The sequence below is a fragment of the Pinus tabuliformis genome, chromosome 8 (genome assembly GCF_031772625.1).
Source record: "Pinus tabuliformis cultivar Carrire ecotype Pingquan chromosome 8, CPIR1, whole genome shotgun sequence".
Lineage (NCBI taxonomy): Eukaryota > Viridiplantae > Streptophyta > Pinopsida > Pinales > Pinaceae > Pinus > Pinus tabuliformis.
In genome coordinates this window covers 1938782976-1938806242 of record NC_142294.1, presented here as the reverse complement: position 1 = coordinate 1938806242, position 23267 = coordinate 1938782976, and the positions used below count along the sequence as shown (strand labels likewise).

Below are 23267 nucleotides of genomic sequence, written 5' to 3'. Positions count from 1 at the left end.
GGGTGACTTCAATTTCTCCCTGGGGGTTGGAGAATCCTAGGGACATCATGCTCAGATTGATCCTATCACGGATCAAATGAATATGTTAATTGATGCACATAGACTTGTGGATATACCTATGAATAAGAAGCTCCCAACTTGGCACAATCAGCATACTGGTGAGGCAGCTCTGGGGCGGCATTTAGACAGATTTATGATGCATGAGGATCTGATTCAATTGTTTCCCCTATATAGACAATGGGTTAGCACTGGTGGTCTTTCTGATCATCATCCGATTCTACTTCAGGTCAGCGATAAAAAATTAAAGCCCCGCTCCCCTTTCAAATTCTTTGCTGGATTCCTCAAAGAGCCGGATTACATCAATATGGTCTTGGATTTCTGGGCATCACAACCCCCCCTGAGAGAGAAGAGGAAAGCGGTGGACTTCTGTGATAGACTAAAGAAGCTCAAAGAACTGACTGAGACCTGGGCGAGGAGAAAGCGTCTCAGTGATGAACAGATGCTTATTGATACTGAAGCACATATAGCTCTATTAACAGATGAAAAAGGGACTGGCTATCTCACTGAGGACTCGAAATCATTACTGAACCAGTTGCTTGGGCAAAAAACAAAGATTCTACAAGAAAAGGAGGAGCTGTGGAGGCTTAAAAGCATAGCCATTTGGCTCAAAGCTGGAGACAGTAATACTAAATACTTCCATAATCTCGCAAATGGCAGAAAGGCATCAAACATTATTTTGAAATTGCCAAGTGAACCAGATGGTTGGGCTTCCACGCATCAGCAACTTGCCAAATTGGGGGTCTTACACTTCAAGCACCAATTCACTGCTCCGAATGTCATCAATCTACCTGACATCATCAATCTTGCAGGTCATTTTCCTCGTTTTGTGGGACAGGAGGACATTGAAGATCTCATTCAACCGGTTACCAATCAGGAGCTGGAAAGCACTCTCAAATGGTTCAAAAAAGATAAAAGTCCGGGGCCGGACGGTTGGCCAGTGGAGTTCTATCTTGCTTTCTATGATCTGCTGGGCGAGGACTTATTGGAATTCATTGAGGAGAGCCGGATCAATGGGCACATCCATCCCCCTATGAACCAGACTTTCATTGCCCTGATACACAAAAAAGATGACCCCACATCCTTCAATGATTTTCGTCCTATTTCATTATGTAATTGCCTCTACAAAATTATTGCTAAAATCATTGCAAACCGCATAAAACCTATTCTGTCCTCACATATCTCTGCTGAACAGTTTGCCTTCCTCCAAAATCGCCACATCCAAGAGGCTATTGGCACTGCCCAGGAAGCCTTACATTCCATAAAGCTGAAGAACCTCAAAGGCATATCTCTAAAGATCGACCTTGCAAAGGCTTTTGACAAGGTAAACTGGCTCTATTTGAAGATGATTCTCACACATTTGGGCTTCCCCCACATGCTCATAAACTGGATAATGGGTTGCATATCTACTGTCTCCTTTGCTATCCTCATCAATGGCTCGGCCTCTGCTCCCTTCAACATCAACAGAGGAATCAGGCAAGGCTGCCCTCTTTCCCCACTACTCTTCCTTATTGTTATGGAAGGGCTTAGTAGGCTCATAGCAACAGCAAAAAGGAATGGAGACTTCAGTGGACTCAAAATCACTGAACAGTACTATCTTACTCATCTACTGTTTGTTGACGACATCTTAATCTTCTTGAATGGAAGTGTCCGGGACTCCATTGCACTAAATGATATTCTTCAACTCTTCTGTAAAGCTACGGGCATGGTGATCAATAGGGAGAAATCTACCAGGTCCACGGTGGGGTGCACTTATCAGGAATCTCAGCTGGCGACCCAACATTTCCCCTTCTTGGAAAATAATTTGCTGGATGGAATCAAATATCTTGGCTTCAGACTAAGACCGGATGGGTACAAAATTGAGCACTGGTCTTGGCTTATCAACAAAATTGAAAAAAGAATAAATTGCTGGCATCATTGTTTTCTGTCTAAAGCAGGTAGACTTCTGCTAATCAAATCTGTTCTCGAGGCTACCCCAGTTTACTGGATGTCCCTCACATGGATCCCAAAGGGAATTCTTAAAAAAATACAACAAATTTGCAACAGATTCTTGTGGAATGGAAACAAAAAGGGGAAGATTTTTGCCTGGACGAGATGGTCATTGGTCACTACACCAAAGAGATGGGGAGGGTGGGGACTAAAATCTCTCTCGGAATTTGTACAAGCGTTGACAGCCAAGCAGAGCTGGTCACTACTCAAACAGAACAGTATTTGGGTGGAAGTTATACACCAAAAGTATATTTGGCCATCAAACATCATTGACTGGATCCGCAGACCCCATTGGAACCGACAAGGCATATCTGCGATCTGGAAAGCCACTCTAAATGCTATGCCTCTCATTAGAGACAATCTTTTATGGCGAATTGGTAATGGTTCTCAAGTCCGCATTGGCTTAGATCCTTGGCCTGGCTCTGGGAATGCGCACATACAGCCGGAAGGTTTGGTTCGTTATCTCAACAACAGGGGCATAAAATACCTTGCACAGATTGGAGATCAGCAACATTCTTCCATCTTCTCACAGGCATGGATAACAGACCGACAGTGGCAATTGACAGATGAATGGAACTCTAATTGGAAAGGATACATACAGGCACTAACAGAATCGCACATCAGACTACATGAGGAAGGGGATGAGTTAATTTGGGCGCCTGCCAAATCTGGTAATTATGCACCGAAGATCGGCTACTACAAATTGATCGAGGCAAAGAATCCCGACCTGCATAAACACTGGTGGTCAGCTCTCTGGCACCTACAAGCTCAACCAAGAACTCGACTTCTCATGTGGAACATTCTTGCAGATAAATTACCTACTGGCTCCATCCTCAGGAAACGAGCATTTGCTGGACCAACATGGTGTGTCCTTTGCAGAAAAGAGGAAGAAACATCTCTACACCTATTTCTTACCTGCGAGGTCACAAAGGATCTATGGAACCAGGTCACACAGGCCCTCAATATAAACACAGCTTGGCAGGGGGAAGATATACCTACGGCCTGGGAACAGTGGTGGACCGCTGTGGCTTCAGAAAAGTCCAGGAACTTACCGCTTTTGGTGTCCTGGTACATCTGGAATAGGCGTAATGCAATCATTTTTGAGGACTGCATGGTAAATTGGCACCTTCTCCCACCATCCATATGCGTGGCATATACGGAGATCCCATTTGAAAATAAACAGAACACCCCCAAGAACATTATACCAGAAATCATTAACAAGGATATGTCGTGGGCATATTTTGATGGGGCTGCTCCGAGGCAAGGCTGTGGGGGGGGCATTCTATTTCATCTATCAGAATCACACTATTTTCACCTGAGAATGGGACTTGGTCCGGGCACAAACAACCATGCTGAACTAATTACACTGAGACATCTCCTTTATTTTGCTTTGTCCAAAAACTATCGGCAACTACAAATTTTTTGGGACTCAAAGATTGTGATTGATTGGGCTAATAACAAATCTATTTGTCATGCATATTCATTGAAACATATCTTGGAAGAAATTGTTTTTCTCAAAACACATTTTGACCAGATCACTGTTTCTCACATCTACAGGGAAAGAAATTCAACTGCTGACCGGCTCTCGAAAGAAGCGGCGGATCGTCCTCTAGGAGATTGGTTGATCGAGGAATACAAGCCAGATGGGATGCACAGATTTTTCCATCGACCATATATTGATGGCCTCCCTTAGGGAGGCAATGCCCCCATCTAAATTTTTTGCTCTGCTATGATATTTATTGTATATAACAGACACAGTACAGATAGTCCTTTTTGCTCTTGTATAGCGGATATACTCTTATAGAACTGTTTTTATTTTTGTTTTTTGAGACATTGCACTTTCTCTGAGGGATACAGAACCACCGTATCTCTATGGGTACTTTGTTGTAATTTTGTTTTTCTGAACAGTGGTGAAAACCACACTACAACATATGCCAATGGCATCAACAACATGTAATTTCTTTTAATAGAAATTATGAATTCTCTTTCTTCGAAAAAAACACATTATTAAGATCAACAAAATCAAAAGCTTTAACATCTAGACTAAACAAAAATGCTACATTATGACTAAAAACATCTTCAAGACAAATATACAATAGCTTTGACTATATTTCCTCCCAATACAAGGGTGGTTCCTAGGATGGTTCCATATCTACATCAAAGATACAAAGGAAATCATAAATTTAGTTGTGTAAATGCCTGATTCTAGCACTTCGTATTGGTTCCCAATAACCAAATATCAACAAGTTTGAAATAGTGAGAAATTAAAAGACTTGAAGAACAAGATGAGAAAAAGGAAATTAAGTTGATTCAAGAAATTAGTGCTCATATTTGTTATAGCACCATTTACCACTCTTGGTAGATTTGATGCTCTGGTTATGGCCTAGGGCAACCCTTCCTTTCCAGACTTGGTCCAAATTCTAAAAAACACAGGTTTTTTAGAATTTGGACCAAGTCTAGAAAGGAAGGGTTGCCCAAGGCCATATCTAGAGAATCAAATCTACCAAGAGTGGTAAATGGTGCTATAACAATATTTTTCAACGATATACATTCAACCATGACCAATCGGAGTTAGCAACTATAATTTTCACTTATTATTATAAAAATTAAATTCACATTACATAAGATGGACCACTAACAATTGATCATAGAGATGCATACCCCAGTAAAGAAATGGAGTCTTGGATCAATCGAAGAGGAGAAGATATGCCAACAAGTAAAACCTTTGCTTGTAGGATTGCTCCAACAATAAATCCTACAACCTGCAATAACCAATAGAATATCAGACTAGAACACAAATACATGAATCAACTTTAATTTGAAGCATATATATCTAGATTCCCAAGTACATCAAGTTCTTTGGGTAACAAAGGCTATAGGAGACAAATGTTGCACCATAAATTAATCCCATCTTTTAGCAGTACCTTCATAGTGCCAGAGGTCTTTCTAGGAAGTGAGTTGAAGGGAATTTTTTTTGTAAACTATATTTTCCTGCATCTTTGATCCCATTTGTTTTCTCTTCATTGAGTGAAAAACACCAAGTACAATTCCTTTCATATGGCTGAGGACCTAGCTACTTGTGACAACAATCATATAGAAAATATTTGAAACTTGGGCATATGTCTACTATGAAGTGCACACAAATGTATTGAATCTATGTGTACTAACCTATTATACTTAACCTCCTTTGTGCCAACCTTACCTTGTCCACATAGAAATTGTTAAGTTTAGGTATGTTCTATGCTAGAGAAATTTATTTAAATTTTCACAGTTAGCAATCACATCAACATTACAATAAACTGCAGATAGAACTTAAATATAAAGTCGCAGAAGACAAGCCAAGACAAGAGGACACAAGATATGGTGCGAGCCAGGGACAAACCCCACAATGTGTGGGGAAACCCTTTGATCAAATCTTCTTTTATCTTCAAAGTTCAGCACAGAGAGAGAGAGAGAGAGAGAGAGAGAGAGGGAAAGTACATTTACAACAGAAGTCAACACTTTGACTTATCTAGATCTAGCATAGGTCATTTCCTATAATGATGAGATCAGTTGAAGACATTCTGCTTCAACTTATTCTCAAGGTGACTCCTTCACCTATCATCGAGCTGCATCTCGTCCATTTTCTGCGCCTTACTGTGTAGCACCGTCATGCTGCTCATGATCACACTTATCATGAAGCTGCCTGTTGCATCATTCATCACAGTTGCACCATTCTCATGATTACATTTACTATGATGTTGTCCATGCTCCCCGCATCATTGTGCTGCTCATGCACATGATCTTATTCATCATGATGCTCATGATATATGAATTATGCTGCTCATACTACCCATATGCATCATACTGCTCATACTGCCCATGCTGCTCATGCTGCTCATACTGCCATATGCTGCTCATACTACCCATATGCATCATACTGCTCATGTTTCCCATGCTGCTCATGCTGCTCATATTGCCATATGCTTCTCATACTACCCATATGCATCATACTGCCCGTGTCACTGTTCTTCGAAACATGTTGAGACTGCCTCATGCTAAATCTGATTATAGAGATGATACGTATGCCAAGGATCTTCTCATTGAATTCTTATCTCATCATCAAGTCATAGCAAGACTGTAATATATTCCAATGACAAGTCTGCTACAGGACTGCCACCGAAATCAAGACTGCTCCTTGTCATATCAAGATTGCCATGCAGAGAATGGATAGGCTTTAGTTCCTTAACCCATCCGAGGAGACTAAACTCACTACGGCTCCATGACCTTGACTATGACTCCGTTTGACTGTGTCTTTGCTTGATTGCGGCTCTCTGCGGCTTCATGCCTTTACAGTGATTCCTCTTCATAACTACAACTACATATAAAGAGTCTCCATTGCTGCGTATAATGACAGTGTATAGATTGCGCATATATATCATGACAGCGTATAGAGTGTTGTGCATACATAACTGCGTATGCCTATAAGGTGACAGCGTATAGTTTCCATAACTGTTGTGCGTATAATTTTCATAACTGTGAATGCGTATAATGACAGCGTATAGGTGCTATGCATACATAACTACGTATGCATATAAGGCTGTGTATAAGGTGTTGTGCATACATAACTACGTATGCCTATAAGGTTGCATATAAGGTGTTGTGCGTACATAACTGCGTATGCATATAAAGCTGCATATAAGGTGACAGCGTATAAACTGTCCACGCTGTGTGTATAGTTTCCATAACTGCGTATGCATATATGTATCTCCATTAAGGACAGCGTATAACGTCTTCTCCTCTACAGTGTTTAGGGCTGGCTATAGTTTAGGGCTGCGTAAACCTTCACACCTTGGCAGCTACAGGTCTCTTATTAACAGCGGCTAGATCTCCTTGACATTATTATGACTGCGACATCTTCCATGAGTTATGACTGCGGCTTCGTCCATGCGTTAAGACTGCAGCTCTTCATGAATGTCACTGCGTGTAAGGAGTCTATCTTCCCTTCATATAAGTGACTTCCGGAACAGTGTATGAGAATAGCGTATTAATATTTCTGTGATCAGCGTGCTAGTTTCTCCATGACCAGCATATCATTCATGATGTCTCTCTCCTTCACCAAAACCCAGACGTGGAGAGGAGGAGACTACTCAAGAATGTGTTGTCCTAATGACTCCAAATCCTCTCTTATTTACACTAAAGCGAGGATGATGAATAGACACGTCGGTTGGGCTTCTAGAGCCTACATAAGTGCTGGTCGGCTTGATAATAATTACATAAACAAAATAAATTCATATCTCCATAAATACTTATCGGAATCGGATGATATTTGGGTCAATCCTACACCTCTCGATGAGAGCGATCCAACAAAAATATCAGCTGCCAGAAATAAGCTAACCCACATGGATTTTGGCCCTAGTTTCCAATTTGACAGAAATTCAACAAACTATGAATTGTAGGATTACATTTTTTTCTTTTTTTCATCAAAACTTAATTTGTCACTACTCCAAGAAACCTCTCATAGTTCAATTACCATGTATAATAATGCAACCATGGCTAGTTTCTCTATTTCATGTTTACAGTTTACTTCATTGCATCATTAATTTAAATTCTTGTCTCAAATCCTATAAAAAAATATCTTTGGACAATGACATATTTACTAAGTGGGAGTTGATAAAATTATAATTGTCTATACATGAACTATAGCTTCTACATTTGATGATACTTATGCATATGTATACCTTCTCATGGGTATTCATAGGGAGTCTATACCTACTAGCTCTAATTATTATATCATTTCCTCTAATTATATAGTAAGCCTATTCTATGATTATGGATATGTAACATTTGTTACTCAAGGTACATTAGATAATATACTCTGAAGTTATTATTTTCCTCATAACCTTTCATCAAGGCTATTTAAGAATTTAAGGAATAATCCAAGAAAACCATGTGTCATGCTTAAATATTTATAGGTTTTAAAGGTTAACAATTATTCTTTAATTGGTTCAAGTTGTAAAGCCTAGTGATAGGTAGATTGTACTCCTCATGTTAGTTGGAAGCCTTGTTTTTCACATAGGCATGTTGCATCATGATGGCTTATCTAATCACACATTGTGATTCCCTCTCATGCACAGAGATGATGTTATTTCAATTTGTGTAATAAACTACCATGGTATGTATGGATGTGGTAAGGTTTACCCATATGCTAATAAGAGTAGATGAATTTTCGATTAAAATGGGGAGAGTATCATAGGTTTTGGGACCAAGTTATGAGTAAGGGGAAGCCTAACATGTTAATGAACTATGTAGGTGAAATGAATTCCCAGACAACTGGCAGGTATAGCGGTTGGCAAGCCATGTATCCCAGTAGATGAATTTATTTTAATATGAACATCAACAATCAGTTTTTTCATGTGCTAAAAGAAGGAGCATAAATTTCAAGGATGAAGGCCACAATGAAGAAGCCAAATTGAGTTGTAGTTTTGAGACCAAGCAAAGAGAAGACGCCCATGATAGAGGGTGAAAGGAATACCATAAGAGAAGCCTTTATGGAAGATCAAGAAGAGATCATACCGGCTATTGTGCATATTTCTCAATTAAGTTAGCAATGCTAAAAATAATTGAGAAATAGATTTGTTTGCTGCATACCTATAGCTCTGATGTAGACAACTCTATTTCTCAATTATTTCTCACATCTTGATATTCTCCTAGTTTTTCTTTTTCCCAATTTGATCTAATTATATTTTTACAATATTACTATCTTTTATTAAAATTTAATATAAAACTCTATGGTATAGTCTTGGAGATTTCCTTTTCACTAGTTTCATCTAATGAGAAATCTTTATTATATCACTATCTCTTAGTAAAATTTTGTATCAAAATATTGTATATGATACAATTCCATGCTCATTCAAAAACCAATTTGATTAATATCACAAACAACTTTAAAAAAATAATAAATAAATAAATCTCCCCTTGAAATCACTACACTAGAAATTAAAAATATTACATGCCAGGAAATGAACTCACTGAATGTCACCAACTGTTCCAGGTTTGCAAACATAAGAGTTGGCCTAAATATCATGAATATGACCTGTTGAGAAACAGAAACACAAAAATTCAATTATTATGCAAGTAAAAACTCTCACATGCCACAAAACTTATGTGGTCTTGAATGAATTAAATTATTTTGTAATCAATCCTTCCTTCAGATTGTTATCTCTCAATGCCATATCTTATTAGCACAAGTACCTCCCTCTCTTTTTTTCCTTCATTTAGTTTTGTTTTCTTTCACAAGTATATTATGCCAAACGAGCTCAGTAAATAACTTTGTACAATGTAAAACCCCAACAACACTATACTAGTTGAAGGTGGCATTGTGATTCAAACAACACTCAAATATGCAAACCCAGTTCACATTTAACAACTCCGGAGGAATTGGAAAAAAAAAAACTTGTATTCCTAACTTATAGGTAGACATCAATATATTTATGCAGCAATTTACATTTAAAAAAAATTTATAGAACCTTTTATGAAGAGCAACTATATAGAATTGGTCATAGCTCCTATTTATGGCATATAATCCCAATTCAATATGATTGCACGAATGTAATATGAATCTTGGATATCTCATAGCCTATGATCCCTTACCTTATTTAAACTTCTTTTAATTTATTCAATTAGCACTCTAGAATATTGAGTTGAAAAAACATCCCCAACACGGCTTATCAAAAGAACATTGACAATGGGCATGCATGCCACAGTTAGAAGGTCCTAGAATGCCATCCTCTCTTCTTAGTTATTTTTCCTCAGGTTGTTAATGAATAATTTGGTTAGTACTTAGAATAAATGCCTCTCTATGCCTCAATCCACTCGTTATAACCCCATATAAAATTCAAGACTTATGTATATTTGGTGAATCTTTTGGCTAAGACACTGTATGAAAATCGGGATAAGGCAGGATGATCCCTGAAAAAAATGGAAAAACTAAGAAACTGACTTTTTCATTCAATTGAGGGATAAAGAAATGAAAAATTCAGTTCTTATAATCCCGAAATAAAAACAAAAACAAAATGACATAAATTAGATGGCCCTTTAGTTTCACAGAGCCAAACAATTATGCAATTTAGATCAAGGTCTAACATTTGCAAACATTACTCTAAACATTGTTTCTTGTAGGTTGCATGCTTAAGTTAAAGTTAAAAACCACACATATCATAATAGAGCTAAAGCAAGGTTGATGCCCTTATTCCATTCTCTTGGGCTTCTCCTCTAGGGACCCTTATATCCTTTAATTTCTACTGCCATTATGGCCCCCCTATACTATGTGGAGAGAACCCAGTAGTTGAGTGTCACAGTCTTAATTAGTTTTGGAACCTAGTGAACCTAGTTATAATAATATAGAAATATTTTTCTCTGAATTTCAGTAAACCTATTTATGAGAGCCTTGAAAAGATACAAAGAGAATTAGAGAAGGTTGAAGGGGTAGTGGTATTCAATTGCACCTACCAACCTAAGGGAAAGACTCAAGAGTAAATAAGATGACACATCTCTAATGTGGTGTTATAGCAGCTACAACCACCCTAAAAAATTTTGGCTCACATGCAAATTTTAGAGCCTACCTTGGATCCTGTGATTGATCATCCTTTGTCACCTGTTGGTGAGCTGATGTTTTCAAGCTCCCCTCGATCTTAAGAGTTGTTCATATTCACATATTTATGCAACATGTGTCATCTTGGGGATAGTGGTCGTCATTTATCATGCAAATGGAATGTTGTTTTTCTTCAAGGGTATTGTATGTGTATGAGTGGTTGGCATCACATAGACATGTTTCAAACTAACTTCATGCACTCTTGTCATGAAGGCTGTTTCATCAAGCAAAGTATGTCTTATGCATTTGGGATGGTCTACGTTATGTCACTAAGTGTCTGTGTGCGATCACAGTCGAGTCCTATCACTATTAACATCTGTGTCACTGATCTCACACTTATCCATTTCCCAAGCAACCTAGCCTCATTCAGCTTCCCGGAACTTCGCACTTTGCTTCTGCAACCATCAAGCTTCCTTCCTTGCCTGCTAAAACCCTACAGCCTAAAGAGACCCCAGTCAACATCCAGAAATCCACAGAGTTGTGAGGCAGTCAAAATTGTTCTCTAGAAATGCATAAAGTAGTCCTGCTACCTGTTGACGGCCCGGAAATCGGGTCAACAACAAGGGGGATACCCACCCGGTCCGGAACTTGGTTGGCAGCTCCTTGTCCGTTTGGTATAGCGGGTCCGACTGGGGATAATGGGACCAGTTTCCCAATGTAAGGGGTGTGTGTGTGTGTAGAGTTTGATGATGCTGATCTAGAAGTAATTTAAGCTAATTTAATTCTAACTTCTAAACTGACTCTATGCTACTATAATCTAACAAAAACAACACATCTAATCTACGCTAACCCGGGGTAGATTTCCTCTATTATGCGATCTAAAAAGATTTCGAACAATAACTGGTAATAAATATCATTCAGCTATCATAAGAATAGAAATCAATTAAGATAGACCATTCTGCATAAAAAGTTAGGCAAAACAGTTGTGAACAGCATATCGCATAATAAGTTATTCATATGTCAAGCACAAATAAATGACTCCACTGTACAGAAGTGCCAAATGGTAACCCACACATTCATACATTAACATATAAACAACTCAGCTGCATATCACTCTAAGAATATAAGCAGAAATTGGTCAAGAGATAAAAGTACCATTTATGACTGATTTCACTCACAAACTTCAAGCAATAACGATTTATCTCTACTTGTTCTAATATCTACTAAGAGTACAGAAGTGCAACATCAATAGCAGATATTAAAATGCAAACATAAATAAATCTCGATCCATCCATTCATCAAAAACCCCCTCCGAGGGTGCAAAAGTGCATGTTCTAAGGACAAGTTTTTTGACAAATTTCCGGACCCTTCTCCAAATGCCATGAAAAGGGTTAAATACTACTAACTAATTAATCTTAATTACACAAATTTAGGAAACGGCTTCAAATGACCGCCCTTTTACTAAAACAAATTTATTTCTAAAAATTGAATCTAATTTCTAACCGTTTCTGTATCTACTCCTTAGTGTTGTAAGCGATGCAACGTTCGCCTGGAAAGAGTCGGCTGGTTGTCTTTTCCTTTCGTTCGAGCGATAAAAGTAGAAATAACAAAAGCTGGCACCTCTTGACAAACTAGAAGATATTTTCAAAAATCTTCCTCTGGCTGGGTGTATTGGCTATGTGTATACTTAGTATAACCCAGATTTCTTTCAAACTGATTGTGCTGTTGCTATTTCAGTTTCTGGCCGTGCGAATGACTCAATGAGTGAGGGATTTCGTTGCCTGAACAATCTTCTGTATTGAAAATTGCTTCCGTTCTTTGTTCCAGGATTTTCTGGAGCGTCCTCCCTCTTTAGCGTTTTTCTTTTTGCTTTACCCAGTCTGAGCTTCAGGATCTTTTGTAAACATGCTGCTTTTGTGCGCCTTTGACTCTGAGTCTTAGATAGTCAATTTTCATCAGTGTTTGTTGAGTGATATTCTGGAATCCGCGGTCCTGCTGCATGCGGCATCCATTTGCGAAGGCATCTCCTCTCTGTTCTCCTAGTATTGGCGCTTTCCCCTTTTCCTTAGATGTTTCCTGCATATTGATTTATATTAGTTGTTGCCTTACAGTTTACGCAAGGGAAAAGAGGAATGACGAAAAGATTGACACGAAAGCTTTAAGTTCTAATGAATGCATAATCATGACACTCATAATGACTTGACTCTTCGAAAAACGCAACACAATCATTCTTGGATATTTTGGCGTACAATCATTAATTTCCCTTAAGATGCGCGCTCAATTTTGGGTTTACAGACTATGTCGAGGAAATCTTGCGATAAGTGGTTCCTGCGATTCGCATCGCAGTATCGAGGATTGCGATGTCAAGAAGTGTCATCGCAGGAATTGATAGTCTCATTCATCGCAGATCGCAGATCGCGTTTTTCATTTACTGTATGTTGTTTATGCGATGCTGCGATATGCGACGTCGCATATCGGCCGTCGGCGATTCCTTAAGTTTCTCATTTAAGGGTGCTTTCAATATATGCGATGCGATGAATTTCGCGTCGCTTCTTCTCAGCTTATTTATGCGCATGGGAAACGCTTCACTCTCTCTTCGCAATGCGATCTAGCTTTAGGGAGTTGAAATACAAAAATTTTGATAAAAATATTTTTGGATTTTTTGTTAAGGGTCCCCCTTTGCTTGGTGTTATTTCTAATATCAAACAAAGAGGGGGGTTGTTGGTGACCACAACAATGGCGATTCACTGTGAAGAACCAGTTATCTCTGCTTTTCTATTGAATTTTCACTTCCGAAACAGAAAAATTTTCATATGCCTAAATTTTTTTATGGACAGATAGAGTACATTACTCCTTATCCTGTCAATGATACTTTGTCACAACCTTTTCATATTCCAATTGTCTGCTTCCTCAGGCTTAGTTCTTGCATTCATACCAGACATTACTCGGTCTTTTTAAAGATAAAATAAGGTCTTCTCTGCGTATTGGCTTTTAAAATATACTCATTTGTCGTAGGTAGAGCCTCTGCTACCCGCAAGCATCCATAGCCTCGACAGGGTTACCTGTTATCTAGCAATGATCCTTTATCCTGCTTGAGGTTATTTACAACATTTCAGAGAAAAATCCTTTTTGACACTTTTTCCTTTTTTATTCTCTAAAGAACAATGTCTTGGTTTGGTGGCCAAATTATGACACAATCATTCACTTGATTTACACTTTTGCTAAACAAGCTAGCTCATGATGAGACCCCTTGTCTTTTGATTGCAACAATCTTGAGTCATTGCCCTGTTTTGATAGACAGTATTGGCAAAGTTAGCAAGTTATAATATATGTGATCATGATAAGTCGGCTCGTGATGAGACCTCTTATTCTTTGAGATATAGTGTTTTCACAGATTGTTTCTCTGAATGCTGCGGTTTCCTTTAGCAGGGAGGAAGTCATTGTTTTTCCTTAAGAAAGCTCTGGACGACAATAATAGAGTTTGAAAACAGCAGCTTTATAGAGAATATTTATTTTATTATTGATGACCTTTCATTATGCTGACATAAAACAATTTTTTACCAAAGGTTTCTTTCATCAAAGTTTTTTGAGGTTGAAACTAACATCATATTTAGGCTAAAGTTAACTCTATTTGTCAATAATAAAAATCAGATTTTTCGAAAAGTTTTGCTACTTGTACAAGCGAAATCAAAATCTGATAGAGAATTGGTGTGCTCTTTCATGAATCCTTTTTGATGATCATTTACAACCGGTTTTATTTATAAGAAAGAGAAAAACAAAATTAAAAAACTAAAACTATCCTACAAAAATAGAAGAATGATCTTCTATGGAAAATACATTTTAAGAATCTGTCCATTCACAGGCAAAGAATCTCTTCTTCCTGCCAAATCCTGCAACACAAACGTCGATGGGCCTATGACTTCTACAATCTGAAAAGGACCAAGCCACAGCTTCTGAAATTTCGTATGTTTTCCCTTTTCTTCATGAGCCTTATCCCATTTTAAAACTAAATCTCCCATCTGAAAGCTTTTTCTGGTCATTATGCTTGAGTCAAAAGAGGATTTTATTAGCGCTTGGTGGTGAGCATGGGTTTTCTTAGCTTGTTCTCGTCGTTATTCTAGTTTGATTATTTCCATTTGTCTCAATTGTAAGGAGGAAGTAGATACTTCATTGATGTATTGTACTAAAGACAAAGAGGGAATGACTAAGTGAGTTGGAAGAACCACTTCTTTCCCATAAACTAAATTAAAGGGAGAAGTGCCGATTGAAGCTTTCTTCGTAATTCTATCTGCCCATAAAGCATTTACCAGCGCTTTGTGCCAATTCTTTTGGTTTTGGTCGACTGTTCTTTTAATAATCCTGATTAGGTTTTTGTTTGTTGATTCAGCCAACCCATTACCTTGCGGATAGTAGTTGGCAGAATACTTCAGTTTGAACCCTCTTTTAAGTGCAAACTCAGTCATTGTATTTCCAGAAAAATATGATGCATTATCAAACATTAAGGCCGTTGGCAATCCAAACCTAGTGATGATAAATTGATCTATGAATTCAATAATGTTTTCAGAATTAGTTATCTTGAGAGGAACTGCTTCTACCCATTTAGTAAAATAATCTGTTGCCGTGAGGATATACCTATGCTGCTTAGAAGAGTGAGGAACGATCTCACCTATTATGTCCAAGCCCCATTGGCTGAATGGTTGCTCGATCTTAACCGGCTGTAGTGGCATGGACGATTTCTTTTGTTTCCCTGCAGCAGTCTGGCAGATTTGGCATTTCCTTACGTAATTGTATGAGTCTTTGAACAGCGTGGGCCAATAATATCCTGCACGTAAGATTTTATGTGCAGTAGCTTCTCCAGCATAGTGTCCACCTACTGGTCCATCGTGGAGTTCCTGCAAAACCTTTTCGGCTTCAGTTTTCTCAAGACACCTAAGAAGTACAGAATCGTAATTCCTTTTAAACAGAACATCATTTATGAGCTGGTATTGTTTAGCTTTCAATCTCAGAGCTCTTTTCTTGGTGTGGTCCAGGTGTGATGGAGCATACCCGTTCTTAAGATAATAAATGGTGTCCGCATATAATGATTCTATGTCGTTTAGGCTTACCTCGTATATATGTACCTCTTCAGATGAGTTCTCAGGAATTTGCGATGCTCCAGCTAACATCTTGCAGAAGCCTTGACCTCTTACGATGTTTGCTGGCTTGATCTCAAGATCGTATTCTTGTAAGGCGGTAATCCAATTTGCTCTCTTTTCGCCCACATCCTTCTGTATCAGAAGGTTTCTTACTGCTGGAAATGGTACTACGACTTTGGTATGGGCTTTAAGTAAGAAAGGTCTGAAATATTTGATTGCTTTGAAAACGGCATATGCCTGTTTCTCCACGTCTGAATAATTGAGTTCAGCACCTTGTAAGTTCGAGCTAAAAAATGCGATTGGAGCTTCCGCCTTCTCTTGATTTGCTTGAGTTAAAATCGCGGCATAAGATTTCTCTGAGGCAAATGTGTATAAGATAAAAGATTCTGAAAATTTTGGGGTCGCTAAAGATGGAGCGTTGATGATAGCTTGTTTGATCAAGTTGAATGCTTCATGCTCATCTTGACCCCATTTAAAATTTGAATTCTTTTTTATCATATTTTGTAAAGGAGAAATAATACGTGAAAAATCCGGGACAAACCTCTTTACAAAATTGATTTGACCAAGGAAAGATTGCATGGCCTTTTTGTTATGGGGCATGGATATTTCGGAAATTTCTTTGATTCTGTCAGGTTCAATGTGAATACCAGACTTTGACACTATGAATCCTAGCAATTTCCCTTCACTTAATGCGAAAAAAGATTTCTTTGGGTTAAGTGAAATCCCATACCTTAAACATCTTTGAAAGATTTGTTTCAAGTCTTTGAGATAGTCGCTTCGCTTCTTGGAGTACACTGTTATATCATCCAGGTAAATCACTACAGATTTATTGACTAAACCTTTAAACGCGATGTCCATGGCTCTCTGAAAGGTAGCGCCGCCATTGATCAGACCAAATGGCATCTTCCGATATGCGTATGTGCCCCATTTAGTTCGGAATGTGGTTTTTAACTGATCATTGGGATGTACCAGCACTTGATTGTATCCTGAAAATCCATCCAGAAAAGACATTAATTCTGAGCCTGCTACTGCCTGTAATATTTGCTCCATAGGTGGGAGGGGAAAATTGTCTTTTTGACAGGCTTTGTTGAGATTCCGGAAGTCGATACAGATCCTGATATCTCCGTTTTTCTTTCTAATGGGCACCATATTGGATACCCATTTGGAATGTCTGATGGGGAAAATTATTCTGGTTCTCAACAACTTATTTAGCTCAGTCTTAATCTGATTTTCTAAGTTGGGGTGGATTTTTCTGAGCTTCTGCTAGACAGGTTTTTTATTGTCAATCATAGGGATAGTGTGTTGAATGATAGAAGTGTTGTATGTCTTCAGCTCATCATAATTCTAGGCAAAAACGTTTTTGTATTGTCTCAAAAGACGGATATATGCTGATTTTTCTTCAGGGGCTAGGCCGTGGCCTAGATTAACGTTTTGTGGCTTCTCATCGGTTCCTAGGTTCACTAATTCATAGTTCAGAGTTGAACTGTAGAGTTTAGAATTGGCAGACTTTTTAAACCGACTTTTTAAATCATATAAATCTTCTAACTTAACCACCGATTTAGGTATAGCATTATCAGTGCTATTTTGCTGTATTTGGTGATCATGATGGTCTTCGTCAATTATTTGATTTGAGTAGGATCCTTCAAAAGTTAGGAAATTTACAATGTCAGGATCGCCGTTGAATACTCTCCAGTTGGTGACGTTGTCAGGGATGGATGGTCTAAAGATTAATTCTATTGAGAATCTATCTAGACTAAAATCTTCGGAGGGAATAAGTCTAGAGGCTACGTTAGCTAACAGGTCTGCGCTCGCATTTTGGAGTCTTGGGATTGAAGAAATATTGAATGCTATGAAATGTGCAGTCAGACCTTGTACTAAAGATTGATAGTTCTTCAAATGGCTTGACAGGAAATGTATGGTGTTACGTACCTATTTGACGACAATCTCAGAATCTCCAAAAACTTGAAGATACTTAACGTTCAGTCCGATTGCTTTGTATAGGCCTTGCACCAAGGCCTCGTATTCCGTTGTGTTGTTTGTGCAATCAAACTCAAGTCTGCACGTAAGCATGGTCTTATTTCCGTCTGGGCTAATCAGAACGCATCCTGCTCCTGCTCCCTCGTTAGATTTAGAGCCATCAAAATATAATTTCCAAAACAAAGATGTATTTACAGGGTTATCTAAAAAATTAACACATTTTGAATTATCAGTTTGGGAAAAATTTTCAACTTGGGACAAAACTGAATTTTCTAAGTAAGGTGAAATATGAGCATTGAAATTGCCGAGGAAAGAATCTACCGAGTAATTGCCTATGATACTATTGTTGTATGCTATTGCTTCATTCTCTCCTTCCAATTCCGTCACTATGTACTTTTGGTGCAACTCTCGTTCAACCTTTATTTGATTCGGTTTACCGTTGTAGGGTAACCACATGTGCGACCAGTCGGTTGAGAAATATCCGTGGAGTTTTTCGGACCAATCCCTGCTAAGAATTAAACCATAGAATTCAGGGATATCAGCTACTAGAATGTCGATAACCTAGCATACTTTCGGGTTAGACGACAATCTTATGGTCACCTGATTAAGTTCACCAATCACTTCGACTTGAGATCGATCAAGTTGAACTATGCGCACTGCGGATTTTTGTGGTTGAACATTCAATTTGGAACATATTGATCTGGGTAAAATATTCGTTGAAGCACCAGAATCAACCAAGCAATTGTGCACATTTTTATTGAAAATTTCATAAGTGAGAAGAAAAGGAGGAGTATGAGATCTTGATCTTCCTCCAATCAAGGCAATGTCATTTGGATCAATCTTATTGATCATGTTGGTTGGAGGTCTTCCCATGTTGTGGGAAGCTACAGCTGTAGGTAAAGATGTAGTAGGCACGGCATGTAATTCTTTCATCATTATTTTCTGTTGATGTTTCAATTTGCTCAACTCGTAAAGAGTGATATTAGCCCTAGTCTTTTTCATGTCATCGATAATGTTATACTCCATTTCATCCGACACTATCAGTGTTCTTGATGGAGGTGCTTGATCTGATTGGACTGGGCTAAATTGGGTCACTCTAGCGGTTGTTTTCTTTGTTGCGACCTTATCTTTTGTTGCAGGGCTTGCGCCCTTCTGTTTAGGGGTAGTTTGGGGAGGATCAAGTTGATTTTTGCTTCGTGTGCTAACCGGAAATGCTTCTTGATCTTCTTCTTGTGGGAGGATGAAATCCCACATTCCTTGTAGTTCCACAACTTCTTCATCATCGGTCTGCCCTTCAGTGGCATTCTCTTCTTCTTCTTCTTCTTCAGATTCGACGTTTGAGACAGCATTGGGTGGTTTCACATCCATGGGAGGATTTATTTTAAAAGCTCTGTAGGGCTTTTTTGAAGAAGTTTCTGCTACTTGTTTTCTTATGTCAATCATCTCATTGGACATGGCCTTTAACACTTTTTGTAATCCTTCCATATCGAAAGGATCTTTCGTTTGTTTCTTCTTGGTTTCTTCTTTGAAAGAGATTTTCTTAGATTTGCGTTCCTCTATTGCAGATCTCTTTTCTAGGGCTACTACGCGCTTTTCTACTGCTAACGCCTCTGTCAAGTTTTCAACTAAGGTCGTCTTGTTTGCCCTATCTACGAAGATAGCCAAGTTTGATGGTAAGGCCATGATATACCATTCACATCTTACTTCCTCGCTGGGTTGAGAAGCAGCGAGAATTTTGTTGAGGATCTTATTGAACCGTAAATTGAAATCTTTAATGGGTTCTCTAGCCTCAGCTTTAAGATTGTATAGGTCATTGATCAATGTCGCTATTGATCTGTCATCACCGAACTTGGTAAGGAATTGACTTTGAAAAATGTCCCAACTTGTGATAGACCCGGAAGGTAACGAAAAGTACCATGACCCAGCTGTTCCTTGCATTGTATAGGGAAAAAGCCGGACAACAGCATCCTCGTTGGTAACTCCATTGAGATTAACAGAAAGCATGAAATTATTGATATGCTCTTCAGCTAGCATGCCTGTTTCTGGATTGAATTTAGGTAGCCATTTCTCAGGATGGGCCGGTATTGGGCTCAGGGGTGGAGGCATTAAAACCGCCCCAGGATTGTTCCATGGAGACTGGGCCATCGTTGAGCTGCTAGTTAATGAAAGTGCAGAGGATGGTCCCTGATGTTGAGAAGATGAAGATATTATGATCTTTGATGATTGAAGAGGAAGGGTTGTGGAAGATGGATGAGTGATTTGGGATGAAGATGTGGGTGGTTGACTTCGCGGTGAGGGGGTCAAAATGGACGAAGTAGATGAAAGAGTCTCACTGTCAGACTCTGGTGGTGTTTTCCTTGCTCTTTTCCTAGTGGGGAGAGGGAGTTCACTTGGTTGGATGCCAAATTTTTCACTCTTCAATCTGGTCAGGGGATGAGCAGGATTGTACTGCGAAGTCACGCTGCTGTGAGATTTATCAGACCTCTGAGTAAAAATAGAGAATCCCTGGAGTTTACAAATAAAAGTTTGAATTTCAGGGGGTTCAATGATAAGTTGGTCTGATATATTAGGGTATGTAGCAGCGGTGGATACTCGAGCGACTTCTAACTCTGGGTTTAACCGTACTGGAGAAGTCGGGGGAGTTGATGAGGGTGATTTACTCTCAGAATGGTATTTAGATTTTGATTTAGGTGCCATTCATAGTTCGAGCCCTCCTTCTAGCGCCAAATATGTTGAGGGCCCGGAAATCGGGTCAACAACAAGGGAGATACCCACCCGGTTCGGAACTTGGTTGGCAGCTCCTTGTCCATTTGGTATGGCGGGTCCGACTGGGGATAATGGGACCAGTTTCCCAATGTAAGGGGTGTGTGTGTGTGTAGAGTTTGATGATGCTGATCTAGAAGTAATTTAAGCTAATTTAATTCTAACTTCTAAACTGACTCTATGCTACTGTAATCTAACAAAAACAACACATCTAATCTACGCTAACCCGGGGTAGATTTCCTCTATTATGTGATCTAAAAATATTTCGAACAATAACTGGTAATAAAGATCATTCAGCTATCATAAGAATAGAAATCAATTAAGATAGACCATTCTGCATAAAAAGTTAGGCAAAACAGTTGTGAACAACATATCGCATAATAAGTTATTCATATGTCAAGCACAAATAAATGACTCCACCGTACAGAAGTGCCAAATGGTAACCCACACATTCATACATTAACATATAAACAACTCAGCTGCATATCACTCTAAGAATATAAGCAGAAATTGGTCAAGAGATAAAAGTACCATTTATGACTGATTTCACTCACAAACTTCAAGAAATAACGATTTATCTCTACTTGTTCTAATATCTACTAAGAGTACAGAAGTGCAACATCAGTAGCAGATATTAAAATGCAAACATAAATAAATCTTGATCCATCCATTCATCAAAAGCCCCCTCCAAGGGTGCAAAAGTGCATGTTCGGAGGACAAGTTTTTTGACAAATTTCCGGACCCTTCTCCAAATGCCATGAGAAGGGTTAAATACTACTAACTAATTAATCTTAATTACAAAAATTTAGGAAACGGCTTCAAATGACCGCCCTTTTACTAAAACAAATTTATTTCTAAAAATTGAATCTAATTTCTAACCGTTTCTGTATCTGCTCCTTAGTGTTGTAAGCGATGCAACGTTCGCCTGGAAAGAGTCGGCTGGTTGTCTTTTCCTTTCGTTCGAGCGATAAAAGTAGAAATAACAAAAGCTGGCACCTCTTTCTGACAAACTAGAAGATATTTTCGAAAATCTTCCTCTGTCTGGGTGTATTGGCTGTGTGTATACTTAGTATAACCCAGATTTCTTTCAAACTGATTGTGCTGTTACTATTTCGGTTTTCGGCCGTGCGAATGACTCAATGAGTTAGGGATTTCGTTGCCTGAAAAATCTTCTGTATTGAAAATTGCTTCTGTTCTTTGTTCCAGGCTTTTCTGGAGCGTCCTCCCTCTTTAGCGTTTTTCTTTTTGCTTTACCCAGTCTGAGCTTCAGGATCTTTTGTAAACATGTTGCTTTTGTGCGCCTTTGACTTTGAGTCTTAGATAGTCTATTTTCATCAGTGTCTGTTGAGTGATATTCGGGAATCCGTGGTCCTACTGCATGTGGCATCCATTTGCGAAGGCATCCATTTGCGAAGGCATCTCCTCTCTGTTCTCCTAGTATTGGCGCTTTCCCCTCTTCCTTAGATGTTTCCTGCATATTGAATTATATTAGTTGCTGCCTTACAGTTTATGCAAGGGAAAAGAGGAATGACGAAAAGATTGACACGAAAGCTTTAAGTTCTAATGAATGCATAATCATGACACTCATAATGACTTGACTCTTCGAAAAACGCAACACAATCATTCTTGGATATTTTGGCATACAATCATTAATTTCCCTTAAGGTGCGCGCTCAATTTTGGGTTTACAGACTATGTCGAGGAAATCTTGCAATGAGTGGTTCCTGCGATTCGCATCGCAGTATCGAGGATTGCGATGTCAAGAAGTGTCATCGCAGGAATTGATAGTCTCATTCATCGCAGATCGCAGATCGCAGATCGCAGATCGCAGACTGTAAGATCGCAGATCGCGTTTTTCATTTACTGTATGTTGTTTATGCGATGCTACGATATGCGACGTCGCATATCGGCCGTCGGCGATTCCTTAAGTTTCTCATTTAAGGGTGCTTTCAATATATGCGATGCGATGAATTTCGCGTCACTTCTTCTCAGCTTATTTATGCGCATGGGAAACGCTTCACTCTCTCTTCGCAATGCGATCTAGCTTTAGGGAGTTGAAATACAAAAATTTTGATAAAAATATTTTTGGATTTTTTGTTAAGGGTCCCCCTTTGCTTGGTGTTATTGCTAATATCAAACAAAGAGGGGGGTTGTTGGTGACCACAACACTACCCTCCATTCAAAAAATGCACTGAGGTGTCCTCTCAGGACCCCCATCCCGCAACAGTGCCCTGTGCCTCAAAACTGCGCAGTGTTGTCCAAGTTGTCCTGGCGGTCTTGTGTGCAGAAACTATGAAGATGGGCCTCCCATGGCCTCATCCTGAAAATAGTCACTTCCCGCTGAAACCGTGTTGATCCATCGCTCAGTGACTACAGTAAAAGGTGACATGTTGAGATCACTCCCACAAAGTTGAGGAGAAGGACCAAGAGACCAAGTGATGGAAAAGATTAGGACCATATGCAATCTCCATCGGATGCATGATCATCTTGAGGGTAAGTATGGTAAGTAAAGAACACTTTTTTAAGCACACCTCTTCATTGAGTTTGTAGGACTACTTTTCATTATCATATCATCGTGTCCTCGGTAACATGCGCGCATGCAAACACGAAAAGTCATCTCATGTGTTTCCTCTACATGTCTTGCTTCCTTTTCACTTGTTTGATCAACCGTCGTCTTCAACATGTTGATTGCTATGTCATGCTTGCGACCTCGTTCTGGTGATGTTGAAGGTTTTGTTTGAGTTTTATTCATTATGTAAGCATATGTCATACTCA

General features: G+C 38.9%; 1 protein-coding gene across 1 annotated transcript in view; it reads left to right on the top strand.

The window, feature by feature from the left end:
• The first annotated feature begins 76 nt into the window (after positions 1-76).
• LOC149244248 (uncharacterized) overlaps positions 77-23267 on the top strand; it is an 88388-nt gene continuing 65197 nt past the window's right edge. Inside the window, exon 1 of the mRNA XM_089371480.1 lies at positions 77-3314. Coding sequence (XP_089227606.1) covers positions 77-3314 — 3238 coding nt within the window. The remainder of the gene's footprint in view (positions 3315-23267) is intronic.